The 13352-nt window shown below is 38.9% G+C and overlaps 2 protein-coding genes and 1 pseudogene across 2 annotated transcripts; 2 read left to right on the top strand and 1 right to left on the bottom strand.

The window, feature by feature from the left end:
* Positions 1 to 1037: 1037 nt before the first annotated feature.
* LOC149027658 (putative fasciclin-like arabinogalactan protein 20) lies at positions 1038 to 2330 on the top strand. The gene has a single exon (XM_089147204.1). The coding sequence runs from the start codon at positions 1089 to 1091 to the stop codon at positions 2043 to 2045; it is 957 nt and encodes a 318-aa protein (XP_089003330.1). The 5' UTR covers positions 1038 to 1088; the 3' UTR covers positions 2046 to 2330.
* LOC149027657 (UPF0496 protein 1-like) lies at positions 2131 to 3587 on the top strand (annotated as a pseudogene).
* An 803-nt stretch (positions 3588 to 4390) lies between these two features.
* Positions 4391 to 13329, bottom strand: URH1 (uridine-ribohydrolase 1). The gene is made up of 9 exons (XM_089164507.1): positions 12968 to 13329; positions 12374 to 12489; positions 12179 to 12238; positions 11311 to 11493; positions 11108 to 11212; positions 5555 to 5651; positions 5335 to 5442; positions 5104 to 5239; positions 4391 to 5021 (listed from the first exon to the last, which is right to left on the bottom strand). Exons 1-9 carry the CDS (start codon positions 13056 to 13058, stop codon positions 4913 to 4915), a joined length of 1005 nt encoding a protein of 334 aa, XP_089020633.1. The 5' UTR covers positions 13059 to 13329; the 3' UTR covers positions 4391 to 4912.
* Positions 13330 to 13352: the final 23 nt, after the last annotated feature.

Raw genomic sequence — 13352 nt, 5'->3', positions numbered from 1 at the left:
GGTGGTTGTGTGGGTTTGTTTTTTTTTTTGTTTTGTGTTTTTTTTTTGGGGGTTTTTTTTTTTTTTTTTTTTTGAAAAGTAAGTTGGCGTTTGAGAAACTTGTTTTAAGGCTTTAATTTGTAACCAATTTTATCACTTTGTTTTGTTCTTGGTAAAACTATTTTTTGTTCGCAGTGATCTTTAGCACTTATTCTATGCCGTTTGCCCTAACCGTTCTTCCGTTCCCAAAGAACAGCCTTTTTTAGCTTTATCCGCGCCCTGATGTCTAGAAAATCTTCTAAATAAATAAGAGCAAATTGTTTTGGATACTAAAACAGAGGCCTTTTAAGCATTGCCATCCCATTTTATCTTATCTAAGATAGCATATGACTTAGTTCCATTTTAAAGATCATTATATTCTTATCTTATGTGTAATTATAAAGTCGATTAAATCCTTATGTATAATGGGTTAAAAAGAAATTATCTATTTTTTATTAGAATAATTAAAAAATATCTTATGATTAGCTTGGCGATGATGAGCAAAATATCTTGCAAAACATTCAAGAAAGAAAGTACTGGCACAGTATTGGTTTGGGAACCTGATGGTATACCGTATACATTAGCTCATCATCGTGGACTACTCAACCTTCTTATATCTCATCAGATTTGTTTTTTTTGTTTTTTTCCCCTCGGTTTTAGTAGATTTCTTATGTTGAATTCCATTAATATTCTTATTTAAACTTTTACAGTTAAATCTAACATGAGCACAATTTTGCTTCGAGAAAACACACATAAATAACAAGAATTTATTGTTGTATTAAAACTGTTTTTTGAAACAAAAATTTTCGAAAATTTTTATTTTTTTTCACAGCTTCTCTGATTCTTTGGAGGCATTCCAGGGTTATTTTGGTCCTATCACATTTTTTTAAGCTGAAGTGGCTGAACTGAAAAGTACTCCCGTTTCCCGCCGAAACGGTATTTAACAGTATGAGGTTTGACGTTCCTCCTGGCTCTTGAAACTCCTTTTTCAGTCTCTCTGCATTACCAAGAGAAAGAGAGAGAAACCAGAGCTGCGCTGCGAACAGAGAAAACTTCAAGAGACATCAGCAATGGCGGCCTTATCTTCCTTCTCCCTCATCGCATTCTCTCTCCTTTATACCTCTGTTCTCGCGATTCCGCCTGAAAAAATCCAAGATGCCGTGGAAATTCTTGCAGACTCAGGTTTCATGTCCATGTCACTCACGTTTCAACTCGTCGCCCAATCCCTAATCCCCAATTCATCCCATGGGACAATCTTCTCTCCTGCCGACTCCGCCTTCATTGAATCGGGGCAACCTTCGATCGATCTCCTTCAGTACCACATATCGCCACTGATCCTCTCGGTAGAAAGCCTCAGAACCCTGCCGTACGGTACCAAGATCCCCACCTTGTACCCTAATCACTCGTTGGTGGTCACTACATCGGCTTCTGGTCAGCAGATCTCAGTGAACAATGTCAAGATCAATGAGTCAATCATCTTTGACGATGGATCTTTACTTATATTAGGAATCGAGGGGTTCTTTGATCCTTCTTTTAGTACATCCTCATATTTGCCTCCGGTCGAAGCTCCTACCGCTGATCTCTATTGTTCGGTTCCCGCTTCTGCATTGGATCCAGACGGTTTTGCGGTAGCTTCTGATAGCATCAGAGACAGAGGTTACTCCGTCATGGCTTCTTTCCTAGAACTGCAACTACCCCGGTCTGGCGACCAGAACAAGCTAACGATATTCGCACCAGTTGATGAAACAATGGAGGACTTAAAGCAACTTTCTGGTGAAAATTCAACGGTGTTCCATCGCCATGGTCTTCCTTGCAGGCTTGCTTGGTCGGATCTGGCTACATTAGATGATGGAACCACACTGGAGACACTGTCGAGAGGGTTTACGATTTACGTCACCAGGTCTGGTGATGAAGTTTTGCTAAATGGAGTTCCTGTGATCTTTCCGGATATGTATTTCGGTGATTGGCTTGTTGTACATGGCATTCCTCAGATCCTTACGGTGCCTGCAGAACAAGAACCAACCTGAGATTCCTCTGCCGATTCTAATGTCAATTCCAAGGCAAATCAGCCTGATTCCACAGAATTCTGATGTATTACAATCGCATGTTAACATGCCAAGAAACACGTACTCAGTCAGGTGATCATGGTTCTCAATGTATAGGTCATTCTTCTTCTTCTTCTTCTGTTTCCTTCATCATTTACTGAAATTTTAAAATTGTTCCATCCAGATTTCCCTCCCTTGCTACATTGTATAGGGAGTTCCATGTAACAACCGAGCTCATACGTTTGGAAATTTTCAAATTCTAGTGTATCAGTAGGCTAAAAAAATGCCATGGGTTTCACAAATTACTTGTTTCTCATTTCAGCGAATTGAATATATTGTTGTTGAGCCCGAATTTCGTTGATCAGTCCGACTGTCAACTTTAACTAAATAAACTTTGTTTTGTAGCTAATTTTGTAAAAGAAAACCTAAATGTAGCCATCCATGTAATACATGGGTTTCTGGGTTCTAATCAGAATCTGAATAGGAGTAAGTGCATCACTGTGGGAGGACAATTCAGCAAAGACGAAAGGAGAGGCTCCGGCCATGTTTCAGCGTGATTCCAATTTGCAGTGCACAGCTGAGACCGAGATGAGCTCAACGAGCTCAACGAGCTCATATTCGCAGTCTTGTGATTCCACCCTGCACGTGGTCGCGGACCCTGTTTTTAACACAGTCGCCTCGAGGGTCAATTTTCGAACTCTCTCCTTTGACTCACTGAGAAAAGTCACAGGAAGTCCGTTTGTGATCAACCCAGAAGATGTTCAATACATCTTAGATTCTAATAAAGTTAAATGGAAAAATCAGAAGCTCTTCCTACTTGTGAAGGATTACTTCGATAAAGGTCTCCTAACTTTAAATTTCGGTAATATGGCCTAAGATGAATGCCTCAGGAAGGTTCGTGAAAGCCGGAAGATCCTTCAATTTGCATTGCCACAGTTTGCGAGGAGGAAGATTTGGTAGATGACAACAAGTATTTGGCCATTTACGGAGAAGATGGAGCCTCGAAAGAACGAATATGATAAGAAGCTTGAATCTGTGAAGAAATGGAAGAAGGTTTCAAGCATTATTTTTGCTTCCGCTTTTGCTGCCACTTTTATTTTCTCTGTGGTGGCAGTTGCCACGGCAGCGCCTCATGTTGTTGCTGCAGCGGCAGCTGCTACTTCAATTCCTGTAGGATCAATGGGTACCTGGTTTAATTCACTTTGGAAAGGCTATGAGAATGTGCCGAAAGGACGGAAGGAATTGATTGTCCCGATGTGCGCTGGCACTTGTGTTGCCATCAAGGACTTGGAGGAGATTCGGGTTACAGTTAACTTCTTCTCAATAGAGATCCAAACTCTGATTGGATAAACTGATTCCACCCTAAGGAAAGAGGAAGCAGTGGATCGAGGAGGTTGAGAAGAAGTTGGGAGTTTTATTTAAAAGAATTGAAGATTCGACTAACAAGCTGAGAGATGCAGCCAGGATATTCAGAGGGCGACGAAAGTAGTTCTCCAGAGGGTAAGCAAACATCCTTACTACTGAAGAAACCCCTTGGTATGCACTGGGCTGAATGGCTGATTGATTACAGGTGTTTTTACTCTTTATCTTTCTTAAAAGATAATTCCTGTTCATGGTCTGGAATTGTTTAAAATGAAGGCCTTTTCTTGGGGTAGGATGGGGTGAGGGTGTACAAAAAATTCTAGGTTCCAATTAATTAGTGTCGATCATGTTTATAGTAATAGAATTTGTTCAACACAGCATAAATACAATTCACTACTAGTAAACCTTATTTATGTGATTCATTTTCAGGGAGTAGCCCACTTCCTTGTTACTTATGTGAAGGAAACCCTTCAGACATCTTTGATGAAGCAGTCTCCGTACTCTGTTTTAACCAAAAGTGAAAACTCTGTAATCTGCAGATGAGCTATATGATAAGACTCTAATTAAATGTGCTCCAGATCATTAGAATTTTACACTGCTTAGACTCTAATAGGTCTGAAAGTCAAAGCATGCGGATAAAGTAATCAAGATGATCGGCTTTGTAGCATATAAGCGAAAACCAATTAATACAGGGCTCAGCTGCAATTGCTGGAAATAATAACCAGGCATAGTTTCAAACCAAGGAAGAAATCATAACAAGCAAATTTTTTATATAAAAAAATAGATGGATAATTTGCTCTAGTCTCTGTTTAAATAGATGATGGATACTCTCTGGTTTAAGTAGCTCTAGGTTCAACCATGGTTTAGTCCATTTAAGTAAATGATTTATACGTGAGCCAGTGAATTTGAATTTTTGCGATTTATAATGTAGGAGACTAAAGTGTGGGTCTTCACTTAAAACTTGTTTAGACATCTGTCTACATATGATATGATGGTTTTTCTTTTCCCGGGTAAAATACGTATGATGGTTGATAAAGAAGATGTGTTTGTTTTCACAATGTATAACATCTCTTTGGATGCTTTGTTGCCCAGAGATTCTAACCACCTCGCATATGATCGTAGCACAAATACTGGTAAATACTAAATTTAGAGGCTTACAAAGTATATCATCATCTCGGCTTTTCGTGAATAAGAAGACAACTTAAGAATTTCTTGAAAATAATTATTTTGGTATTTTGTAAATAATGTCCAACTTTTTTTCTTTTTTTATTCCCCTCCCTTCTTTTTTTATCGTCTGTCTTCAATTATGAATTGAGGTATGTGATCCCAATACGTGAAACACATCCATTAATTTGTGACAAATACAAAGAAGACAGACGGATTATAAAAATTTGACAAATACAAAGAAGACAAACGGATTGTCAAAAATGAAAACAGTAGACAATCCTAGCTTCAGTTCCTGTGGTTTCTTATGTACTAGTAATGCTTCATGCCTTTGCAAGCAGTTCCTTGATATACCGAGTGACACCCTCCACATCGATTGTCCATGCAACTGAAACAGGGGCATAGTCTGTCCAAGGGTTGTTCGAGTTCCATCTGCAACACAAATCTTAACAGCATAAGCCATGGGGGATCCAACTCCATAGAGCAGTGTGATAGTATGACTGTCTGAACTTACTTTTTCAGTCCTTGGTCCATTAGCGTGTGTCCAGCACATATACCCTGAGTTTCAACCCTCACAACCCCCTCTTTGAATGTAAAAAGCTCAGGACGAACAAGGGCCACAAAACTCACCGGATCATGAGGAAAAATGCCTGAATTGAGAAACTCAAGTGACATAAGTTGATGGGGCATCATGATAACAATAGCTAAAAACAGTTATCTGATAAGTATGTGAAGGGGAAGTTACCACAGACACCATCAGATTTCACATGCCAATCTCTGTAAAATTTGCATAATTCACCGATGAAGTGGGAGTTTCTTCCTTTGGAATTCCTCAATTCAGACAGGTCTTCGTCTGAAACATTGGATGTTGTTTAACTTGGTTAACAGGTTCACGTAACAACTAACTGGATAACTAAAGAATAATCATCAAGAGGAACTGAAAAAAGAGAAGTGGTTGTTTGAACCTGTTAGTTTCACTTGGGTGGTAATATTTATGCCGACAACAACAATATTTGCCCCAGAAGTAAACACAATATCAGCTGCTTCTGGATCACCATAGATCTGAAAGTAAAGTAAAACAGATATAATATTTATGCTGGAGGAAATTCATGGCTAAACAATAATTTGCTGTAACATATAGTTCAGAAGTGCATTTCAATTGCATGATATAATAGGTGAGGTTATGCTTGTGCCATTCAATAATCAGTTAGTAGATTCAAACAAAATTAGAATAACAAGAAACAGGACCTAGCCTTATCCCATCAAAATGGGATTAGCTACATGTATCCTCATCCTCCAATCAACTCTGTTCGAATACTTGACCCAAGGCCCAAGCTACATGTCTTTCCTCACTACTTTTCTCTGAGAGTGATTTTAGGTCTGTGCTAAGGCATCCAAAGGCCACAATTGAACATGATCATCATGCCACCTCAAACAAATGTCTTGTAGCTTATCATGTATCATGTCTACTCCAATGTAGAACCGAGTCCCCAGCTATCCACTGAGGAAGTCAACTCTGCAGCAGGATCAACTTATAGTGATTACAGCAAGCAAATCAGCCAAGTATGGTCTTCAAACTTTAACCAAGTGATTAATATAGCAGCAACAGATCAGCCTTCTCAGCAATAGCACCTTCATAGACCCTCAAATATGTTGGTGATAACCTCCAAGGAACCCATTGCAGGATATAAACGAGAAACTGGAAAGAAAAGCAAAAACTAGGCAGAAGAGGATGGAAGAATGAAAGAATAGTGGTTTGAGCCCTCAATCTCCCTTAGGCATGTAGTCCTAGATTGATAGGAGATCAACTATGAGCCCATAAACAAAATCATCAATGAAATAAGTGGATTCATTAGATAAAGTAGGGCTTTTTCTTCTTCTCTCCCTCTATCTTCTTCTTCTTTTTCTTCTTCTTTTTTTCTTTTTTTATTATTTTTTAATACACTCAATGAAAAAAATTTAAGGGTTAGGATAGAATGATGGGACTATGGTAGACAAATCTAGGAACGGGTATCAGTGAGCTTTAGGGTTTCACGGGAATATAGCTGGAATAGAAATTTCAGCAATTTGTTTCAGGTTTCTAGAAGTAAACAATGAAGGGAATTAGGGTTAGAAGTGGAATTATGGGCTAGAGCATGGATCGAATTACCAGCTGAGAGGAAAGAATTCAAGCCGAATTGGTATAAAACCGATGGCTGGATTGGGAGTGGAACTTGGGCTTTCTGAGAAAAACTTAAGATGGAGGGTTTTAATTGATGGAAGGATATACAATGATCAAGTTCCACTTGTGCGCAGGGGATGTTGTCATCAAATTTTGGGACACCTCTAGTCATGGGAATGGGTTGTGGCTGATTTGGGTATTGGAAAATTGGGGGACAAAAGAAAAGAAAAAACTAGCAGGACATTAGGGTCAGGGGCTGTAGAGGGATTAGAAGAAAAATGGTGATGGGGAAATTGTAAACTCATGCTCATTGTAGTAGAACCTAACCTAGGCAGCAGCTTGTTTAAGAACCTTGAATGAAAAGCAGAAGTTCAAACAATAATTTGAAGGGAGGTTGAGTTTGAACCTCCTGGGGTTTACATTGCCAAGGAATTCATTAGTCAAAAACCAATTTCACCATGAAACCACCTAGGCTTCGTGATTTGAACACAGATTGAACCCCCTGGGTTGAATCCTAAAGTGGGCCCCAATGTCCTTCCAAACTAGCTGGCCAAACCCTTATGGAGGGTATTTCGGGTATTTTCAGCCCTATTTAGTTGCTGGAATTAATTCTAGAAATTCAGTTTTAATTTTAGAGCCCAATCTTGTTCAGAAGTCTTAATTTGAGTTATTAGTTGAGAAAGAGTCCTTAGTCCAGCACATGTCAATTAGTGTTCTAATTAAATAAATTTACCATGTGCTAATTAGCATTTTAAGTTACTAAGAGTTTTATTTTAGCATGTGTCAATTAGGGTCCATTAGATCTTTTGATTTTTATTTTAATGGTTGTGATTAACATGGTGGGATCCTAATCTATAAAGCTGCGTTTGTTTGCAAAGGTGGGGTGGGAAAAAAAAACATGTGGGCCCCATGTGTAGAGGGGTGAGGGAGAAGAGAAGGAAAGGAAAGCGTGGAGAAGTATTAATTGTGGTTTCCACATTTTTCCACAAAATCCCACACTTTTTGTAGGGTTTTGAAAAGGCTTGGGGGGGGAAGTTGGGTTGCCACCTCACCAGAAAATATATAGTTTTAGGATTTAAAGGAAAAGTAGAAAATTTTTTGCTTTTTTCCAGAATTTTCCCACCCCACCTTTATTCCAGCAAACAAACGCAGCTTAAAGGAATCCCACTTGGAGTTAAGGTCTTTCAGTAGGATATAAATAAAAGCCTACTCTTTCTTTGTAAGTAAGTCTGATGAATAACAATTATTGACATTTGCCATCAAGGAAGGTGCAGCAGGGTCCTATTTGGGTAGGACCTCGCAGTTGTTTAAGATCTCTGAACTGTCCCTCTTCTTCCTATAATCCAGCATGTAATACAGCACACTGCAGCAACTCTAAGTACACACACCTCGAGCCCCTTCCGCTGCATCCTACCTCCATCACAACCCTTCCCCATCACTCCCCTCCCATTGTAAGGCCTAGGAATCCCCTCGCCCACCATTCGCAGCCCAACCCCCCTCCCCTTCCCCTGCAATTACAGCAGCCCCCTACCCATTCCCCCTCTCCCCTAGACCCCTGGAAGCACTCCCCTACCCCTCCTCTGTTCTGTGCACCTCTCTAGTCCACTCCCTCTTGCTGCTGCAACACAGCAGCAGCATTCCCCACCCCCGTGATTCCCTAAGCCCCTGTATTTACCCCTTATGACCCTCACTAACCCTCCCCAGCCCTTGCGATAGCCCCCACACCCTCCCCTCTCTCGGACTCTCTTCCCCTTCCCTCGCTGACTTGCGGCAACAAGAAAAAACAGAAAAAAGAAAGAAAAGAAAGAAGAGAAGAAAAGATAGGTTGTCCAATATCTTCGATCCCATCCCACAAACTGAATTGTTTTCTCTCCAAAGTTTTTTACCTATTAGGGATGCTTATTTGTCCAAGAACCAACCCATAGTGATCCAAATTATCCCATCCTTCTTCCCCCCCCCCCCCCCCCCAAAAAAAAAATCAACCCCAGGGAGATTTTGGATCTCAAAACCATCCCATAAAGATTTGAGTAAAATCCTAATCATCCCAAACCAAGGCCATACAACAATTAGTCAATTCCTAATTGTCTCTAGATCTCCACAACATCCCAAAACCTCTACATAATATTTTACCTTTATTTGCTAGAAGATTCTAGGCAAATCCTAAATTCTGGAAATTCCCTTAGAAACCCTAGCCCTAGAATTGAGTTTGCATCACTTTGCTTTGTAAGGTTTTAATTGAATCAAACATCTCATCAGCCTTGACCACAACCAAAAAGATAAAATTTTCATCAAAGACGAAGAGGAGCAGCAGAAAGCTTTTCACTTATACTCCCCAAACAAGTTTCCAATACTCACCTATCCTTACAACCTTATATAAAGGACTCAAAAATAGACTCCACTGAACTGTATAGGGCTAACCTAATCCTAGACTCTTAGGTAAGGAAACCAAAAGCACTCAACAATACTTATGAAGAAATACTCCCCAGCCAAGAAGGGAATGTCCTAAAACAACTTACACGAACCACTGGTTAACAGTAAATAAATAAACTACGGGAAATAGGACAGCTAACCTTTATATGCAACCAAATTATTAATATTTTGGGCCCATAAAAGTAGCATATCAAAGAAAGCATACTGAATCCAGATCAAAGGCATCAGTATAGAACCCAAACCTAGACTCATTCCTAATGAAACAAGTCTCTTGGGTATTGAATCTGCATTCCCTCGAGATTGTTCACCTCATATAGGTAAAAACATGTAATCAGCTTTCATTAAAACATGGGGGAGGACTTCCAGTTCACCCACCACCCAAAAACAAAAACAAAAACAAAAAAAAGAGAAAAAAATTATCATATAAAGTGAGTTTCTATTAGAGGAAAAGAAACAGAAATATGAAGTCCCTCACTATTTGAACTTGTACAACAAGCAAATGGAGACCCTAGCAATTTACTGACATTAGAAAAGGTTACAAAAACAGAAATTCAATCAAAACACAACTACTTGATGGAGAAGGAAAATAGAAACACAAAACAAATAATGCCAAACATTACTATGATTAAGCAAACAAAATAGAAAATAAATATAAAACAAAGCCCTCGATAATCTTCTCCTTGCATGGCATATATTGGCTCACTGCACAGTACCCATGAACAATGATTTGCACTATTTGATCTACATCATACGCTCAAATCAGCTTTAGTATACTACCATTCCTTCTTTTACCCTTCCTACCTTAGCCACACATCCATCTCAATGTTCCACCTCTCAACTTCATCAATCTTATTTCAGTTATCTGTAAAAACTCAAGCTCTATATCAATCTTCATTTGAATTATGCTTGAACCAAACCAACATTTGATTAGATGAGAGATAAAACTGTCCTCTGTCATAAACAACAATAGTATTTTTTTTAAATGAACTGTAGAATTTCAAAAAGACAAATAACTTCACAAAAAAAAGTAAAAGAAATAATGTGCACAAATTACTTAGTTAGCCTTGCTAACAATTCACATGAACAAGTCTCTGTCTGGGACATTTTCTCATTATTTTAATGATAAAGGGAATGAATTTTATGAAAGCAAAGTATATTTAATCCGACTATATCTTAAACAAGTAAGAACAACGACCAACAAGCCTTCTTAACCCCCCTCCCCCCCAAAAAAAATAAAAAATAAAATTACAAGCCTATATTAAGAGAGAGAGGAGAGAGAGAGAGAGAGAGAGAGAGAGAGAGAGAGAGAGAAGAAGAAGAAGAAGAAGAAGAAGGTGCCATTGGATCAGTTAAAACCAAACCTGGAGGTTGCCTTGATGTTGTGGCCCGGGGACATATTCATTTACTAGTTATCAAACCAATGGTTGGTAGAGAGACTACTCAAACTCAATGAGAATCAAACATCTCTTTTTGAGAAAGTTGTGTGTGGGTGACCATCCATCATTCATTAATTTTCCTTCATAAAGAAAAATTAATGATGATAGCTCTAAGATAGGAACCCGTAAACCCTCAGGCCCAACACCAGGCTTTAAGAGCCCACTCAGCAAAGTGAATGCACAGTGACAACAAAATGGAGAAAATCAACATAGCCTTTATAGTTATCATAGCTAATCCAAGTTTAATAGGTTAATTCCCAGAAAGGCATTTCTTTGTACCTATTGACCAATTCAGGATTTCAGAATAAGTATCCATTAGCAGGAGCTGAAAAGCAAGATGGATATATTTGAAGTACATCCTAGATAATTCAGTTACATGCAACACTCAATATGATGTATAACTTCTCATAAAACACCAAAAAGAGTAAATATTGCAATCAGATATCTTATCCTAAATAAATTTATAGAACAGGAAGACAAGAAGTACTTGCATTAGCTTCAGCTGCGGGGTTGACATTTCCCAATGCAAAGAAAGCCCCACCAAGTATAACCAGTCTCTTCACCTTGCTTGCAAAGGATGAATCCCTTTTGATTGCCTAATTGTGACCAAAGAAAGGTAATCAATGCAAAACCAAATTGACAAAACATGTAATAGGTAGCAACGGTGGACTGAGGAAAAGATATTAACACTTACCAAAGCTAAATTTGTCAGTGGACCCAATGCCAGTATGGATACCTCACCAGGATATTCAGAGACCTTATTGACTAAATATTCAGAAGCACTCTTCTCAATTTTCTTTTCTTTTGGGGGCGGCGAAGATAAATTCCCCAACCCATCAGAGCCATGAACAAAGTCAGCAACACGTGGTATTCCCCCCTGTTTCAACAATTCAACTTTCTGAGTTAGAAATAACCTTCTAGCTTATAAAACAAAGCATATGGGTTGCATATAACAAAAACCACACCACACACACACAAACCTAGCTTCAATCAAATTTATACATAAGAGCATCCCAGAACTAGTAAAGTAACATCTAAAGGTACTACATGCAGTTTTTCATGACAAATATGTATGCACCACTGGATCAATGGTAAAGGTCTTCCTTGAAGCATTAGTCATGTGCTTATTTGTTGAACACTTGGTCTTGGGTCCAAGTCCTAGAAAGAGCCTCTTTGTTAATAGAGGGTAAGGTGTACATTTGACCAGAGCTTTGTACACTAGGTACAGCCTTTTTCTTTTCTTTTTCAAGGAAGTAATGGTAATAAAGACTCACATTACAGAAATGGACAATATTGAGGGTGTTCCATGTTTTAAGTATAACAAGTTGCACAGAGCAATGATGCTCAATTGGGAAAAATAAATTCAGGCTTGATTTTGAATAAGAGAGAAGCCAACCAAATTTGAAATAGCATAAAAGTGAGATTCATTAACTTCAAGACATGACTAAAAAGTGGGAGTGGCAAACAATTAAGCAGCACCCAAGAGAAAATACACAAAACCTGTGAACAAATTTGGTGAAAGTAGTTAAAGATTGCAGTCATAAGCAGTAAAGCTTCATTACCTTTAGAGGTTCAGAACTGCCTTCTGCAACAGGGATATCCGGACGCCCTGCCATCTCACACTATCCTTTAACACATTGAATTAAAAATTTAATCATAAACATGTCACAATGTTTTTAAGCATATAACGTACTATTAAGAAAAGGAAATTTTGGTTAAGCTGAAGAGAACTTGTATTGCAGCCAACGTATACTTACCAAGAGCAAAGCATTCCGTGTGGCGCCTGCCGTACTGACATTACCAAATATTGAAGTCAAACCTAACACCTCCACCTCAGGTGTTTGAAACGCCATAAAGATAGCCATGCTGTCATCTGAAAACCAAAACATCTGAACATCGTAAGAGTCCGAAAGAAATATTTACAATAATGGATTCCTAAACGTTTGACAAAGCCTCATCTGTAGCGAACGAGAAAGAAAAAGCCAACTATTATTTTCATTCCCCAATCAATTGACCGGATCATAAGATCAAACAGGTCGAACTGCAAGAAACTGAGCAGTACGGCCTTCTTATAGAGAGAACCGATGGTCTTATCCTTTATTCTACAGTAACGTTAAAGATGGAGGTAAGAGGACAGGACGATTCAGGGATTCAGGTGGAGAATTTTTAAAAACCGAAAATCTAAACAAGAAACTTTATAGAAACGAAATTAAAAAGAGAGAAGCGTGCGAGAACAAGTGCATTGAAGTAAGTTCACAGTATAGACTATAGTCCATCTTGAAGCGAAAAAGGCAAGCAAACGAAGAGAGAGAAAAGAGATCCAGATGGAATGACGGAAGAAAGAAGTTTACCAATTCCTGGATCAGTATCAATGATGATCTTCTCAGGTTTCGAGTTTATTGAGTCCGCTATATTGTGAGAATTCGACATAACTGACTCCATCTCGACAAAAAGCAAAAAAGACGAATCGAAAGGAATTGGATGGAAAAGGCTTGCTCTGCTCTCGCAGAGGAAAACGAAAGACGAAGAAGATTTATTCAAAGGCCGACAAGGTACCCTTCCAGCCTCTCTCGTTGAAGCTTTCGTAAACCTTCGACGCCGATCTCGTTTACCTACAGCAGGTGCAGCTGCTGCCCTTCCCTTCCTTATCGTTTGAAGTTCCTCCGTCTTCTTGCCCTCTCCGTCGACCTGTACTTATATGTGTCAGGGGAGGAAGAGAAACAAACCTCCACCCAT

Source organism: Hakea prostrata, chromosome 1 (genome assembly GCF_041222555.1).
Source record: "Hakea prostrata isolate BN-2017 chromosome 1, UWA_Hpros_2, whole genome shotgun sequence".
NCBI classification, from domain to species: domain Eukaryota; kingdom Viridiplantae; phylum Streptophyta; class Magnoliopsida; order Proteales; family Proteaceae; genus Hakea; species Hakea prostrata.
The sequence above is the reverse complement of the archived record's forward strand: the minus strand, read 5'-3'. Positions and strand labels throughout refer to the sequence as shown.

What these genes read in the sequence shown, in the direction of transcription:
- LOC149027658 (XM_089147204.1), top strand. Translation starts at nt 1,089, where the DNA reads ATGGCGGCCTTATCTTCCTTCTCCCTCATCGCATTCTCTCTCCTTTAT.
- URH1 (XM_089164507.1), bottom strand. Translation starts at nt 13,058, where the DNA reads ATGGAGTCAGTTATGTCGAATTCTCACAATATAGCGGACTCAATAAAC. An exon ending in CACGGAATGCTTTGCTCTTG is followed by an intron (nt 12,239 to 12,373) that starts GTAAGTATACGT and finishes GTTAAAGGATAG; the next exon opens with TGTGAGATGGCAGGGCGTCC. An exon ending in GAAATCTGATGGTGTCTGTG is followed by an intron (nt 5,240 to 5,334) that starts GTAACTTCCCCT and finishes TTCTCAATTCAG; the next exon opens with GCATTTTTCCTCATGATCCG.